General features: G+C 33.7%; 2 protein-coding genes across 2 annotated transcripts; one reads left to right on the top strand and one right to left on the bottom strand.

Annotated features, from left to right (window-relative positions):
• Positions 1 to 143: 143 nt before the first annotated feature.
• LOC17887192 (phosphoinositide phosphatase SAC3) lies at positions 144 to 7,038 on the bottom strand. Its single transcript, XM_006290538.2, has 16 exons — positions 6,365 to 7,038; positions 5,902 to 6,103; positions 5,644 to 5,809; positions 5,276 to 5,498; positions 4,915 to 4,991; positions 4,474 to 4,661; positions 4,286 to 4,383; positions 4,056 to 4,189; positions 3,821 to 3,952; positions 3,150 to 3,510; positions 2,765 to 2,886; positions 2,570 to 2,680; positions 1,860 to 2,048; positions 1,352 to 1,525; positions 911 to 1,025; positions 144 to 469 (listed from the first exon to the last, which is right to left on the bottom strand). The coding sequence occupies exons 1-16, from the start codon at positions 6,464 to 6,466 to the stop codon at positions 380 to 382; spliced, it is 2,484 nt and encodes an 827-aa protein (XP_006290600.1). The 5' UTR covers positions 6,467 to 7,038; the 3' UTR covers positions 144 to 379.
• A 4,759-nt stretch (positions 7,039 to 11,797) lies between these two features.
• LOC17886356 lies at positions 11,798 to 14,158 on the top strand. The gene is made up of 5 exons (XM_023782918.1): positions 11,798 to 11,931; positions 12,091 to 12,966; positions 13,109 to 13,309; positions 13,395 to 13,590; positions 13,781 to 14,158. Exons 2-5 carry the CDS (start codon positions 12,118 to 12,120, stop codon positions 13,963 to 13,965), a joined length of 1,431 nt encoding a protein of 476 aa, XP_023638686.1. The 5' UTR covers positions 11,798 to 11,931; positions 12,091 to 12,117; the 3' UTR covers positions 13,966 to 14,158.
• The last annotated feature ends 1,378 nt before the right edge of the window (positions 14,159 to 15,536 follow it).

Consider the following 15,536-nt stretch of genomic DNA (forward strand, 5'->3'; position numbering starts at 1 on the left):
TGTTGTCGCTAGTTGAGCGACTAATAAAAGAACACGCCCAATGTCTAACCAAATCAAGTTTCTCACTCACTCGGACTACAGAAAACACGAACGCAATATATAACGCAGGTGCTTGTCTTCAAAACATTACAGATACACCGAGAAAGCAATAAAAGAAGGGATTACGATTACGATTACCTACAAATAATTTTAACACGAATCGTACAAGATTTGTATATATAAACATTACACTATATACAAACGGCTTTGAAACAAATTAAGGGGAAAAAAGAAGAAGTACTCAAAAGAAAGATGAAATTTTCTGCAGCACAAATGTTTTCAGCTATATTCAGTATTATACTACTCTTTTGTACCATTCCGTGTTCCTAAGGTTTCGGACTCAGTGGCAGAGTGCTTCACCGTATGCTACCCATTCTTTGAAGCTATCTGGAAAGTCCTCCCGATTCTTTGTTCCCATCGGTTCCTTTCCCTGACGACAAATACAGTTTTGCACATAAGCAAAAACAGTTTCTAATCTTCTAAGAGAATTAAGAATCAAACTGCAGTTGTGAAACTAACACCTGAGAGATCATTCACACTTGAAAATTCTTTTAGCTTCTACAAATTGACTTGACTCGACTTGACTCGACTTGACTCGAAGGCATTTCATATTGGTTTCATTATGTAATGTAAGAAAAAAACAGGGAGTAAAAACAAATTCTCTACTTGTAACTTATCTGTCAATTAGATCCTGGTTACATCCGTTGAACTCATCTTATACATCCCTTATAATCTATTTGATTAAATGATTAACCAAGAATTCATATGGGAAAACTAATTAGTCTAAGACATCATCAACACATTCGTGGATGAACAAAAACCCACCAAATTCTTTGTGACCGAAGCCAATAATGGAGAAAGAGCTACTGACCTTACTACTGCTTGACCCACTTTCATTTCTACTTGGTGCAGATTGTCCTACTCCATTGGTGATATTCTCTGTTGAAGACCTCTCCGCTGTCAAATCTCTTGTAAACGCTGACGACCTGCCAAAAGTAACACGATTTATCAAGACAACCATATTTGACAGATAAGAGTAAAGTACATCTTGGTATTTATATATCTGGAGAAACCACAAGTTATCATCAGCTTCTATCTCATCAAAAATTAACAATTAGTGTAGTAATCAGTGAGGCTAATCAATTCGGTCATGTTCCTTCGATTTGGGTTTTGGACAGTTGGTTTGTAGATAGTTGACTGATTTTTTTGAAAATTTTCAACTGGCTAACAATTTCAAGCTCCTGTGTCACAAGCTTTAATAGTATTTACTACTTCTGATTATCTATGCTCTTTAAAGCATGGTATTTGTTACCTGTCAAATAGAATGTTCTCGCAATTTTCTGATGATGAAAGCCACTCAATATCAACAAAATTGGAGACACTAGACATGTCTTCCTCCCCGCCAAAGTAAACTTGGTCGCTGCCAAAATGATGAACCTTTTGCACATCTCCGAAGAGCTGTTTCCTAGGCATCGAATGAGTACACCTACATAGAAATTATGGCTGGAAAAGTCAGTTTAACATACTACAACTCACTGAATAAAACAAATGTGTTAAGGTTAATTATTTGATTCCATGAAGAGCCAAGAAAACTGCCAAAGACCACATGAGCTCCTTCCTATTAATAAAAGTTATTTAAAAAAAGATCTTCTCCCAGCAAAATTATAACGCCCAAAACATGACATGGACGCTTAAAACAGAAATTACTGCATACCTATCAAAATAAGTTCAACTACCATAACTAACACAAATCCTAACAGTGAAACAATATATAATCTTATCTCCACTCAGAATAAGATGTAAGAGTGATAGAAACAAACCTTGTTAATGCTACATCATTAGAAACTGGTATATCAGATGATGACTCTGAAAGACTATGGCTCACATGCTGTAATGGCGCCGAGAAACCTTTTTGTGGCATGCTTTCATGATTGCTACTCATGGCTGATAGCGGAGCGCAACTTTCATGGAGAAAATTTCCATCTGATAAGCACCTTTTCACAAGAAACCTGAAAGCATTATACGACGAGCTCAAGTTACTGAAGAAACATGACTATCAAGGTTTCACATTTTAAGAGAAAAAAAGTACGTCATAAACATCAAAAAAAAGAAAAAGAAAAAATAGATCCCTAAATAATTTCTATCAGCAGCTTAAAGTTCTAGAATTCAGCTTAATGCAGTAACCAAACCAGTTGTCATTTCTCATGAATCTTTTTTCTCAACTAAGAAAATTTCACTTGTCCAAATAGTTTGGTCTTCCCATGGAATATGATAAATATCATGAAAGTTACATTAGAGAATGGAAGTTACATTAGAGAATGCATTTTGATATTAAAAGATTTTGAACCTATCCATCTCAAATATCCTGAAGCAGACACCTCGATAAGGTCTAGAATATATTAGAAACCATAGGACTCCTTAATCACTGAAGTATGTCTAAAGGAGAGAATTGAACACTTCAAACCTTAATTAAGTATGAGATTTATAAAATAGCTGGCACCAGATTCATGTTTGAATAGTCAGAAGCTACCTTTCATCTTCCCCTATGCCCATCTGTCCATTTCGTCCATTAGAGAGGGAATTTGATCGTAACTCCCAGATTGTCGGCATTCCCTGTTCAGGCTGAAACGTGCCAAGAAATCTGCATATAGAAAAGTAACAAACCTGAAAAAGCGTTCAACACGAATATGTTTCCAGAGAGAACGAGAGAGAGAAAGTAGCTTACATATTAATGGCGTCTTGTTTATCTACATCCATATAGGCGTTATTATAATATCGTTGCAGAGTTCTCAAGAACTCTTGTGACTGAGTTGCTGCTCTCCACTGGCCTCTTCTCTCGCTGAAAACCTATTGCCCACAAGAAATTCTAGGAATCAACATTATGCATCCACATAATAATGCTCAAAATGTTAACTTGAGATGTTTGTTTTGGTCCTAGACATTGCTCAACCAAGAATCACCGATGGTTCTAAATATTATTCATAATCAAATTACAAAATTAAGAACCATATCACCCATTGTTTGGCAAGAGATATATTACAATTCTCTATGAACAAGACACACCAAATCGATGTTTCTGTGAATTTCAGAGTAAAATAAATAAGCATTACCTTGTTGTGGGCTGCAGATCCACCATACTGATGAGCTAGTGTGTCGCCCATTCTCTCATACAATCCCATTAACGAAATAGCCAAGGGATCATCAAGTTCTATGGCTGGTACATCTCTAATTCCTAATATATGAATCTGCTGCCCAAGAGCAGCCCAACCATATGCATATTGTGCTACATTTGTGCGATCAAGGCAATCAATGCAATTGGTCCTAAGAACGCCACTCTGAAGCCTGGGTGGCTTGACATCACAATTTTCATAAGCAATATTCTTACTCCTACTAGATTTCTTCTCAAGGCTATCATGATCCTCATTATCATCATCAGAACTAGTGTGTGGAGATATATCCCCAGTGTCAGCACTGCAATTTTAAACAGCAGAACGGTAACATCATCTGTTTACAAAAATAGTATGCAAAATCTATTTATATTACATCATCTCTACCAGCCTGCCGTTAATGCTATTACTCATTTAAAATAAATTTACAAACTGATGATAATCAATGACCATATCAGAAATATCATCACTAAGAAGAAAATACAATAATTTATGTTAACAAGGTTCATCTTAAATCAAATTTGAAGAACAGGAAACTGAGACACCACAAAATATAAGTTGGACAAAGAAAATATATAAAGAAGTGATGGAAGAAGTCAAGCTAGAGGACTTACTCAGAAGAAGAAGACAAGCTCATGTAACCCTCAATCTTCATGGCTGGTGAAACTTGATAGTAAAATAAACCTGTTAGAATCAATGCACATGCAGCTACTTTGCCGAGGAGCGCCAAGACATTTGTTGTTTTGCTGGAAAGAGAGAAAACAGAAAACTGCTTTTAATCTACAAATATATTAAAGGACTTTCACATGATTCTAGCAGCTGGAACACAAGGGTGTATACAACAGATACCTCCGAAAGTGTTTGTGCAGGTCCCAGTGAAGAAATCGCAGACGATCTTCCTCAGGTAAATCTTTGTTTATAAAGTCAATTGCCTTAACAAACTCTTCCCGGAGGATTGACTCTCTAGGTCTCTTCTCTTTCGTCTATTGATTGTGAAATAAAAAATGAACAATAAGGTGTGGATGCATAAGATAAAATGATGATACCAAGTGAGATACTAGGTGGATTAGGCAACTCACCTTGATCAAGTTCAGAATGATGATGGGATTTCCATATCGTTCTACAAGGTTATCAAAGTGAAGTCTAGTCGCCTCATAGTTTGGTTCCATTTTTGACACTGCACTTGATAGAAAGCAGTCAAACAGAGAAGATAGAAAGGAGAGACAGAGTGGGAGCAGTGCAGAAATTCTAGTGCCACAAAACTTACAGACTATGTCCGGCTTTAGATTCAGTCGCGAGGTTTCTTGTGACCAAAAAAGTGGGATTGAGCCACGATTCTGCACAACAGAACTCACTTGCATTGGACGGTCTTCAGGAACATCTTCAGACACTATCTGCTCGGTCTCGACATCATTGGCAACATTGCCATTTATGTTTACTCCTCGCTTCAAGTACCTAATGTTAAGAGAATATTACAAGAAGGTAAGAAGGGTATCTATGAATAGTGGTGATATTTCAAATACAATGTATTGTTTTCATCTCTTATTATCGGGTATTGTACAATGCTCTAGATATCCAGATATGACTAACTATGCAGTTTTTTTTGGAAAAGTTTACATGTAGTCTCTGGAGGCACACCTTGCAGTGTGAATACATGCTTAACACAGAACCTAAATTGCCTGACTAGGGAGTGAAAGAAAATGATTACCTGGTTCCAGCATTATGACGGGAGCGCCTAGCAATAAGGGTGATCTTAAAATCCCGGCCAGATTCAGAAAGAGAGGCCTACATGCAAAATGAGGCATGGTTCTTGAGTATCCAGGTGTTAGAGATTTAAGATGCCAGTATACCATAACTACATATAACTGAACTAGCTCAACAACAGAGCATAATTGATATAATATGACAGAAATCTGTATGTGAAACAGAAAGCTTCTGACTAGGCCTTTGGTGCAATAAAGAAATGATAAAACAAGACACTGCAGGACTCAGGTAATGGCTGTAAGAGAAGATATGCATTTTGAATTTTTCTTCTAGCATTGAGCTATCAGAAAACATACAATCCTCACCTGCTTAAAGAAACCATACACCAATGCTACAGTCCACAGGGTATTCTGAAGATGATGTCGGATTCCCCTAGTCAAGAACTCATTCCAGACAAACATTTTCTCATAGAGAACATGCCCAGTCTCGTAATTGCATATATTCTTCTGGTAACTTCTCATTATATTGTAAGAATAGCTGAAAAAGAAGTCTTTAGTAAGGTCCACCATACACAAGAGTCTCTTGTATCTGTTCATCACCAAATTGGAAACACCACATAAGAAAAGATAGGTTAGATGACTTCAGATCATTAAAATGTGGAAAGGATGAATTTTTATTTTTAGCAACATTCCAAAAATAAATAACAAAACATAACACAAGAAATCTCAATAACCTGTTTTCATCTCTTGAATTAGCAACGTTGCACTGTACAGTAGAATTTTGTAACCCAACTATCTCGCTCTTTGATACAGCGTAGACGCTGTGACCAAAAACTTCACCTATTTGTCTTCTTTCAGTTATAAGCAGCATGTAGTACGGTCCCAAGAATTTAATGAAGCCTGAGAGAATATAGTAGGTTAAAAATATGAGAACAAGCTCAAAGTAAACACAACAATAGACAGACCTGAACAAACTAGAGACAAACACATACCAATGATACCATAACAAAGAGTCACAAATTTCAGCCCACCCGTAGCCTTGTTCCCTTCGTGTATCCGTTTCAACAACTCATAGCATTCTTTCTTTGTGTAAGGAGTCGAATCTTGACTAATGTTAAGCTCAGATGGATCAAGACGATCAATCTTCAGTACTCTGTAAACTCCACTTCCATCCCAACCAATCATGTAAAAGTTCTGCAAATAGTATCATAATAAGTTTCTTTAGAGAAAAGCATCCATGAGCAGCACATTTATACCAAGAGACACACTATAACACTTAACAACTCAACACAAATAAAAATCTCACACAGACTACCATTACTACTGATCCCTAAAAGTTCTGCAAATAGTATCATGATAAGAGTTCTCAGAGACACATCACAAGAATTAACAACTCAACACAAATCAAAATCTCATACAATCAGCTACTGATCCCAAATTGAAAAAGTGATTTACCGATAGAGTTTCGAAGAGTTTGAATTCCTGCATAGAAGCGTAATGAGAATGTGGTCGAGATGAGCCCAAACCGCCATCTTCCGTTGACGGCGATGAAGACATAGCTTAAAAAAACTTCCAAAACGCTCGTCGATAATCTCTTTGGAACTTTTAACAGATCTCTCTCTCCCCGAGCCGCTGGCTCAGGGAAAATTAAATTATTATCGGCGGAGCATTCACCAGATCAAAGTTCCGGAATCAAACGTAACCAAATCAAACCTCCACGAAACAAAAACAGCATTATCCAAAGAAACAAGCCGTGGTTAATTTCGTATACAGCCACAAACCAACACAGATTCTTCCGAATCCAGAGAAATTGTTCCAAAAAATACAGATCACAGAATCATCATCGTCATCATCATCATCATCATCTTCATCACTCAGGAAGTGTAAGCAAATGATTAGAAAACGAAGCTCGGATTTACGTAGGTGGAAGAGATGATGATGCCACAAAAGAATCGAATCGAATTCGTTAACGCGAGAGAAGCTCTTCTCTGACGAAGAAGATGAAGAAGATGAAGAGAGGTGTTTGTTTTGTTTGATTTGATTCTCTCGATGGCAAAGGATTTGGATCGAGAAGAAGAAGAAGGTGCTGATGAAAAATGAAAACCACAATTTCTGATTTTATTTTTTTATTTTTTTTGTTTGATCCATTATATATACATATATATATAATACACACATATATATATATATATATAATTATATATTAATTTGGTTAAGGAAAATTCTCGTGAGCTTAAGTAACAGCTGTATGGACACCAATGGAAGAGCTGCACTTTTGATATACACAGTTGTTACTTTATTATTATTTTATTTTTCTTCTAAGTTTCAAGTTTACTTTTTTTTTTTTACTTATTTAAGTGAAGCACGTTTGTATTTATTTAATCCAGATCATTTAGTTTTTAAATTATGAGAATTGTAGTTTTTATATCTTCAAAAAAAAGTTAGTTTGGAGATGTTTTAGTTTAAATAATAATTTTTCGAATCAAACAAAAAATAAACATTGATGTCGGATAATTCATGTCGGTCTTAATTGTTTTGATTTTAGAATATAAAATGCATATGGGCACCCAAAAAGAATTAGTTTTTGGTTGTTTACAATGCATTCAAGTATTTTTTTTCTGTTTTTAAATATTTTTTGACGTATTTTCAGATTTTTTTTTTAGTTTTTTCCGATTAGTTTTTAGTATATTGTGTATTATTGTCTAATAGTTAATTTTATATATTTCATTATATTTCTCATAGGTTCCAATTTCTTAAAGATATGAGCTATTCGAATGTTGTATAATTTTCGTTTAGTTTTGAATCGATTCGATTTGTTTAATTTACACAAGACGACACTAATTAGTGATATTGCAACATAATTTTGCAATGATCGTATTCGTCAAAATTTTGTAATAAGTTTTGCCATATTTTTGCAATAATAAATGCAATATTACATTTTTCTTACAAATTTATTGCTAATTAACTACAAAAGTTTAAGTTGCAATTTTTCATCAAAAATTAGCAATATTTTTACGACATATAAAAAAGTCTTGCAAAATTTGTAATAAATATTCAACGATTATAAACCGTGGCTATTTTTCAACAAAATTATAGTAAATATATGTGACAAATATATGTGACAAATTATAATCGTGGTTTTTTGTTTATAGTAAAAAAAAATAGAAGTAAAAGTTTTGCTAAACTTCTATCATTAAATTTTTAAAAAGAAAAACAATAGATAACTTTTTCATTGGAAAGTAAATAAATAAACTAGATACTAGTGTTACTTCTAATCCTAATCCTACATTTTTATGACATGTCTTCGTGTCTCTCTTACCAAATTACTCTTTAACGGATTCGAAGGTGGCACTAACTTTGGGAGAAGACTTGTGTTGTGTTCAACTCGTTTTTGTGTGGATAGGTTCTATCGCACTTTCTTCTATAAAATCAGATTCTCAAAATCTCATCAAATTTAATTACAACAGATGTAGTCAATGGAATCTTCCAGCAGATTCGTTGTTCATTACTTCCCATACATTTGTCAATCACTCAGATTCATTTTTTTTCCGGGTAAAAGGTTAAAAATTTACAGAAAAAACGAAAAAAAATAAAAACACTTAATGAAAAATTTAAAAACAACATTACAACTCAAAATGTTACTGATCGCAAATGAGTGCACATGATCAAGTTGTAGGAAGAAACACCAATTCTAAATTCGCGAAACTCGGAAATTTGTGTGGTTTCCATATAACCGAAGAATTGGAGTTTTCATCCTTGTCGCCATGAGCTGATCTATCTGAGATTCATCATACTTTATGTTTTAACTTTTCTATTCATATTCTTTTTATTGAATAATCAAAGAGGTTCTAGGCCGAAGTCCATACATCTCCTCAGTCCCAAGACCAAAGCATGTTATATTGTCTCGTCCCAAACGCTACTCGAACCGGCGACTTTTAAGCTTTTGCCAGAAATCTTTACCAATTGAGTTATTAGTACTTGGTTCTTCTATTCATTTTTGCTTATCCATTAGCTTTAACACATACATTTTTATGCCATATTGTATCAAAAATTCAAAACCACACTAGCTAGGGTCGATCAGGAACCTAAGTAGTAGGACTTACCCATTAATTTATACAAACATTTTTTATGATCGGATTTAAATATTCGTATAACCAGCCTGAAAAAAAATATATATATCAAGATGAACAATAACGCTAAGTCGTTAGGTTAAAGTAAAACACACACAATAATACCACTTTTACGTAATTTAAACTACATATGATGATGCTAAGTAGTGTTTCATTAGTGAAACCCATTACATGCATGCAGGTTGCTTGATTATTATTTTTTCATATGCATATGGGTTATAGGTGTTGTCTCCTATTAACGTTTCGTGATATTTACATTTATTTAAAATTATAATTAAATATGGCTTACAATGTTAGAGAAGATTTAAATACATAAAAAATTAACCCGTTTTATTATCATTTTTCAAAAATGTCATTTTTCTAAAGTTTATAAAAAACTTCACGAAAAATCAGATATTCATTCGAAAATGTGTGTCAACTTATAATAATATATACATTAACTAAGTATTTTCTATTATTAATAGCTTTTAAAATTGTTGATAGCAGAAAGCTAAAATTATTTATATACAATACAAATTTTCTTTTTTAAAACTTACCTAACAAAACATATAATATAATCTATTGATTTTTCTGTAATAAAAATAGTTAACCCAACCTTGTTTCATATTTACAACATATCAAAAAGAAAAATTAACCAAGTGAACGAAGTTGGGTTAGTTGTTGAATCCACATAAACCAAAAATATTAGCATTTACTGAAAATAATATATATATATATATATATATATATATATATATAATTATTAAACAATATTTTCAACTCAAGATGATGAATGAATTAAGTACAAAATTTATATGTTATAAGAAAAAAAAAATTATACAAAATCCGTGTTTCCAACCAAATTGTTTATCAGTTGAGTCATTTAAACTCAATTTATGTGTGCATTAAGATCTTCAACTCTTTTTAAATGAAGTTATCTTCCATTTATTATAATAGAAACATGTTAAGATGTCATGGCTACCTAAATTTCAAATTTGATTTTCCCAAAGATTTTTTTTCGTTGACTTTATTTATTGCCAACCTTTATACATGATTCATGGTTACATAAAATAATTGCTTAATCCGAACAATAACTGATAAAATTTGTTTTAATTTGATTTCGTATATTGCAAGCTATCTATTGCTTGCTTGACTCTTTTTTGTTCTCTATTATCTCAAACATCATCTAAGAAGCAAAACTATTAAACAATTCTATCTTCAACAATAGATAAGTTTGAATTTTGGTACTTACACTTTTATGCAGCCAGTTAATTAATCTCTAATATATATATTTTTATTATATAAATTTATCAATACATGTTCTACATATTGTTGCACCAATTAAATGACTAAATTTATTTTTTTGTTTATCTATAAAAGAACTTTTGGCAACTGATAATTTTTTATTTTAGATTTATATAACATTTCCGATCCAAAAGTAATAATAAATTTTAAAAGAAAATATCCTAAAATACCATTATTATATTAGTTTTCTTCTACTTAAAAATACCATCACAAAACTAAAAGTTATTTTTAAGGATATAAGTTAAAAATTTTGGTTTGGATTTAGGGTTTAATTAAGGTTTAATGTTTATTTTTAATTTAGTTTACAATTTTGAAAAAATGATATATTGTAATAATATTTTTCAAAAATCGAATAACATTTTGGAATAAAATTCATTTTAGTGACATTTTGAAAGATTTATTTATTTACAAGTAAAAAAATTTATACATAAGTGACCTAATACTAAATGTACTAAAATATATATTTTTGTAGGAACTTGTTTTCTACTTTCTAAGGCACGTGTCTAGTTATGAACTATCAGATAGAAATAAAGACATTGAATGTGATGCTTATGGTCATGGCATGGACCAAAAGAAACCATGTAAATCAATCATTTTTTGAAATGTTATCTCTTAGGATTACAAACTTACCCACCTCTTTGATTAAGTATCATTTTTTAGATTAGCTAGGTTACTCAGTTTTATTATTTTCTTAAATCATTGAGTCAAATACAATTTGATAAAAAAAAAATTAAAGACATATCGAAAAAGAACAAAATACAATGTTAAAAGCTTGACTCTCGCCCTTTTTCAAAAAAAAAGAAAAAAGCTTGACTCTCCAAAATAAAATAAAATAAGAAGCTATTTTCTATACAATAAAATAAGAAGTTATTTTAAGAAACACGATAGAAACTCGCGTTTCTATTTTGGAAACCCGACGAAATCTTAGACTTTTAGTTTAGAAACTCAATAAACAAAAATTTTAATTTATAATATATAAAGTGATTACTTTTATACCTTTAAAACCTGATTAATTTAATTTAAATACACATATACAGTAATATATGATATATTAATATCTAAATTTTGGATTTCAGTGTTTTAATATTTATCTTTTAGTTAAAATATTTAGTATATATATTTTGATTAACGTGTTATTTTGAATATTTAAAATTAATATAGTTTGGATGTTTGATGTTAATATTATATATATAGATATATGTATATATTATTAGCGTTTCCAACACGTTTCCATATTTTAATTTTATTAAAAACTCGTTTCTCGTTTCCGAAACGTTTCGTTTCCGCGTATCCGTTTCCGTTTCCATGCAACATAGCAAACAACAACATTTATTCACCCAGAATAACAAAAAGGCCTGGCCAAAGGCCCATTAGGCCCAACTAAATACGTACGAATCCGTCTAATGACTTGCTTACCAATCCGAAATATATGGTTTCGTATATTTATTATTAAAATAAAATAAATAAAATATTCCCCTCAAAACCGAGGCGCCGTGTTCTTGCTTTCTTCTACCTTTTATCTTCTTCTTCTTCCTCAAATCAATCCCATAAATCGAAATTGCTAATTCTCTTCTCCTGATTTGCATCTTCACCTTCAAAAGCACACAGGTTCGTGTTTTAATCTTATAATTCTGATCCACGATTCTCGTGATTTTGTAATATCGATTCGAATAACCTTAGAATTCAAAATCAAAAGCTTTATTAGGGTTTTCAATAGTTATGGAGTTTGTATGAAACTTTATGATCTGGGTTTTGATTCTTTTGCAGAAATTTTTGTTTTTTAATTTCTAAGTCATGGCTACACTCAACGGAAAAGAGAACATCAAATTCAAGTATGATGATTATGATGATGATGATGATGGTGGTTATGATGATGATGGCTATGTTGATGGACCTAAATGGCCTGTTATTGAATCAATCTCTAAAAAGAAAGATTCTGATTATCCAATTATAGACTCTGGAGATTTTGTTGATGATGGATATGATTCAGCTGATGAGCTCTCTACGACGAATCCGATTCAAAGAAATGAGACACCTGAAGTGAATTTGAAAAACGTTTTGACTGGTTTGATTGCTATAGTTACTGGGAGGAACAAGGACTTGAATGGTTCGTTAGATCAGAAAGTCGCTTCTTCGAATGTTTCGTTTCTCGGCTCTGGCAAGAACGGAGATACTTTTGTTCATTCGTCTGTTTACATACCGAGTGCTCCGCCTCTTCTTGAACCGAGTGGGATTAATTATAGTGTTTACAAGGATTTGCTTGAAGCTGAACCTCCTGAGTGGTTGCCTGATAGTTCGACTACTACTTGTATGCAGTGTTCTTCTCCTTTTACTGCAATTACGTGTGGGAGACATCATTGTCGGTTCTGCGGAGGGGTGTTTTGTAGGAATTGTTCGAAAGGGAGGTGTTTAATGCCTAGTCGGTTTCGGGAAAGGAATCCTCAGAGAGTTTGTGATTCTTGCTACGAAAGGCTTGATCCTTTGCAAGGTGTTCTCATTAACTCTATTAGTAATGCTGTGCAAGTTGCAAAACATGATGTTGTGGATTGGACTTGCTCAAGAGGATGGTTGAATCTTCCCGTTGGTCTATCCATGGAAGATGAGATATACAAGGCATCTATTACGCTGAGAGGTTACTGCCAGGTTTGATTTTTCATCCAATTTCTTAAAGTACATGTGTTAATGTTGTTGACTAAGATCTTCAAGTAGAGAAATGAGTAACAAATGTTAAGGTGCACATGAAATGATCATTGATGTTTGTTTAATCGGTTAACGAAATACACAGGTAGCAACACTAGACCCTGAGAAATCCATACCACATGCAGTTCTTAGTCGAGCTAAAGGTTTGGCAATCATAACAGTTGCTAAGGTTGGGGCTTTACTGTCGTACAAACTCGGGACTGGTCTGGTAATATCTCGGAGATCAGATGGGTCATGGTCTGCTCCATCTGCCATACTGTCAGTAGGTTTGGGATGGGGTGCTCAGGTAAACTCTATCTTTTCCATTCAACTCGTACTTGTGAGTTACACGTAGAAGAAACCACATAATAACTTTTGTACTCTTCTGTCAGATTGGAGGTGAGTTGATGGATTTCATAATCGTGATGCATGATGTGAAAGCGGTGAAAGCATTCTGCAGCAGAATGCACTTCTCTCTAGGTGCGGGATGCAGTGCAGCTGCAGGACCTATAGGGAGAGTGTTGGAGGCTGACCTTCGAGCTGGTGACAGAGGCTCTGGCGTATGCTATACTTACAGCCGAAGCAAAGGTTTTCACCATCTCAACTTCATGCCTCAGCTTTCACTTTTCTCATTATCTATGATTTGCCTAGTAGACTCGTAGCTCCTTAGGATCTAATATTACAGAGGAATTGTATAGTCTCATCCAAAATAGTCTAGTCAGCCGTCAGGTATGTCGTGTAAATCTAGAACCTGAGATAAGTTGTGTGGTATGAACAGGGGCATTCGTGGGAGTATCTCTAGAAGGAAATGTGGTGGCAACAAGAAGGGACATGAATGTAAAATTCTATGGCGATCCATACCTATCCACATCGGACATTCTACTTGGGATGGTTGATCAACCCAAGGCAGCTGAACCGTTGTACACTGCCCTCAGGGATCTCTACGCAGGTTTACGCCCGTAGTCTCCATTCGCATTACAATCTACTCTTTGTATATAAACGTTTCCCAAATTCGTTTCATAAGTTTGAAACTATTCAAATGTACATGTACATAAATTGTTTCTCTCAAGAACCAAACGTCTGCTGCTCGAAAGTCAGGAATTATGAACGTTTTAGGATTATATTTAGTTTTTCAAAGCTTGCTTACCTTTTTAAACCTTGTTTTAGAGTTGCATCATATAATTTGCGGTTCTATTTGTCTTTCTGTTTCGCCAACCAAAACCCATTTCATAAGTCAGAATCGTGCAGCTCTCCTAGAGGAGAGATAGAAAATCGCGGGAAGTTGTTTCCAGAACTAACATTAGAATCCGGACAAGGAAACAACAAACAAAGTTGCTAATACAAAGCACAACGGTAAAGGATTTTGACAGGCCTCCCATTTTTTAATGCAATAGCTCCACAAACTTCTCAGAATTTGATAGCTCTTGCTACCCATACTTGCCCCTGAAGTGTTACCTCAACCCCGGAAGAGGGAGGATGCAAGATGGACGAGCACAAAGGCTCACGATTCGGAAGCCATTGTCGTCATCTTCTAAAGAACTCTGATAATGACTTCCTTCCGTGAATGGTCCCGGATATAGATAAGAGACTCTAGATTCACAATCTTCCAAAGTGAGTAGCATTGGACCTTGGTAACCATGGTCTAGCAAAATACTATTGAAGTCTCTTGCAACTTACATATAAGAGACTCTAGATTCACAATCTTCCAAAGTGAGTAGCATTGGACCTTGGTAACCATGGTCTAGCAAATACCATTGAAGTCTCTTGCAACTTACATATAAGATAAGTATATGGAGTGAAGTATCAAGCAAAGTATTGATGTGAAATAAATAAAGACATGAAGTGAAGTATCAAGTAAAGTATTGATGTGAAGTATGGTGTGAAGTAATGTATTGATGTGAATTATGGTGTGAAGTAAAGTATGTATAATAAGTGTGAAGAAAGGAATATGCTATGTAATATTCCTTAGGTTATGTAGTATAAATAACAAGCTTGGTAAGGTTTGTTCACCATAAGCTGAAGTGTCTAAAATCCTAAGTCCTAAGAGTCTTTTGTATTCTCTTGAGTGTGTTCTTCTAATATAAAGCTTTCTCTTATATATATACTCTCTTCCATAAACACTTAATCCCTTTCATCTATTTGTTTCATATATCTCGATCCTATAATACCTCCTACGTGGTTGTACCCACTATGTGTCTGTAAATTTGGTATCAAAGCCATGGCAGTCTAAGCTTTGACTCTTCGATATCTAAGAAGTAGTATGCCATATCGTTGTTTTCTATTATATGCTTTGCATGGAAAGTATACTCTGTGGTTGCCATTTTTAATGGATCCTCCACATCAGAAATCTTGCTAAGTTTGAATAAAAGATCTAAAGAAAAGATCCGTGAGGTTATAATGCTCGAAGTACCTTGAGGCTTTATTGTTGATGAGAGTTGTTTGCCTCGGTTTGCATAGTTAATACATCATGATCATTTCTTTATGCTCTTAGCGCTTAATACGTCCTATGAAAACAACTTATGGATTATTACTAC

This window comes from Capsella rubella, unplaced genomic scaffold, assembly GCF_000375325.1.
Source record: "Capsella rubella cultivar Monte Gargano unplaced genomic scaffold, Caprub1_0 scaffold_5, whole genome shotgun sequence".
Taxonomy (NCBI): Eukaryota; Viridiplantae; Streptophyta; class Magnoliopsida; order Brassicales; family Brassicaceae; genus Capsella; species Capsella rubella.

What these genes read in the sequence shown, in the direction of transcription:
- LOC17887192 (XM_006290538.2), bottom strand. Translation starts at nt 6,466, where the DNA reads ATGTCTTCATCGCCGTCAACGGAAGATGGCGGTTTGGGCTCATCTCGA. An exon ending in GATCTGCAGCCCACAACAAG is followed by an intron (nt 2,887 to 3,149) that starts GTAATGCTTATT and finishes TGTGGGCAATAG; the next exon opens with GTTTTCAGCGAGAGAAGAGG. An exon ending in AATGATGTAGCATTAACAAG is followed by an intron (nt 1,526 to 1,859) that starts GTTTGTTTCTAT and finishes ATTTCTATGTAG; the next exon opens with GTGTACTCATTCGATGCCTA.
- LOC17886356 (XM_023782918.1), top strand. Translation starts at nt 12,118, where the DNA reads ATGGCTACACTCAACGGAAAAGAGAACATCAAATTCAAGTATGATGAT. An exon ending in CGCTGAGAGGTTACTGCCAG is followed by an intron (nt 12,967 to 13,108) that starts GTTTGATTTTTC and finishes CGAAATACACAG; the next exon opens with GTAGCAACACTAGACCCTGA. An exon ending in TACTTACAGCCGAAGCAAAG is followed by an intron (nt 13,591 to 13,780) that starts GTTTTCACCATC and finishes TGGTATGAACAG; the next exon opens with GGGCATTCGTGGGAGTATCT.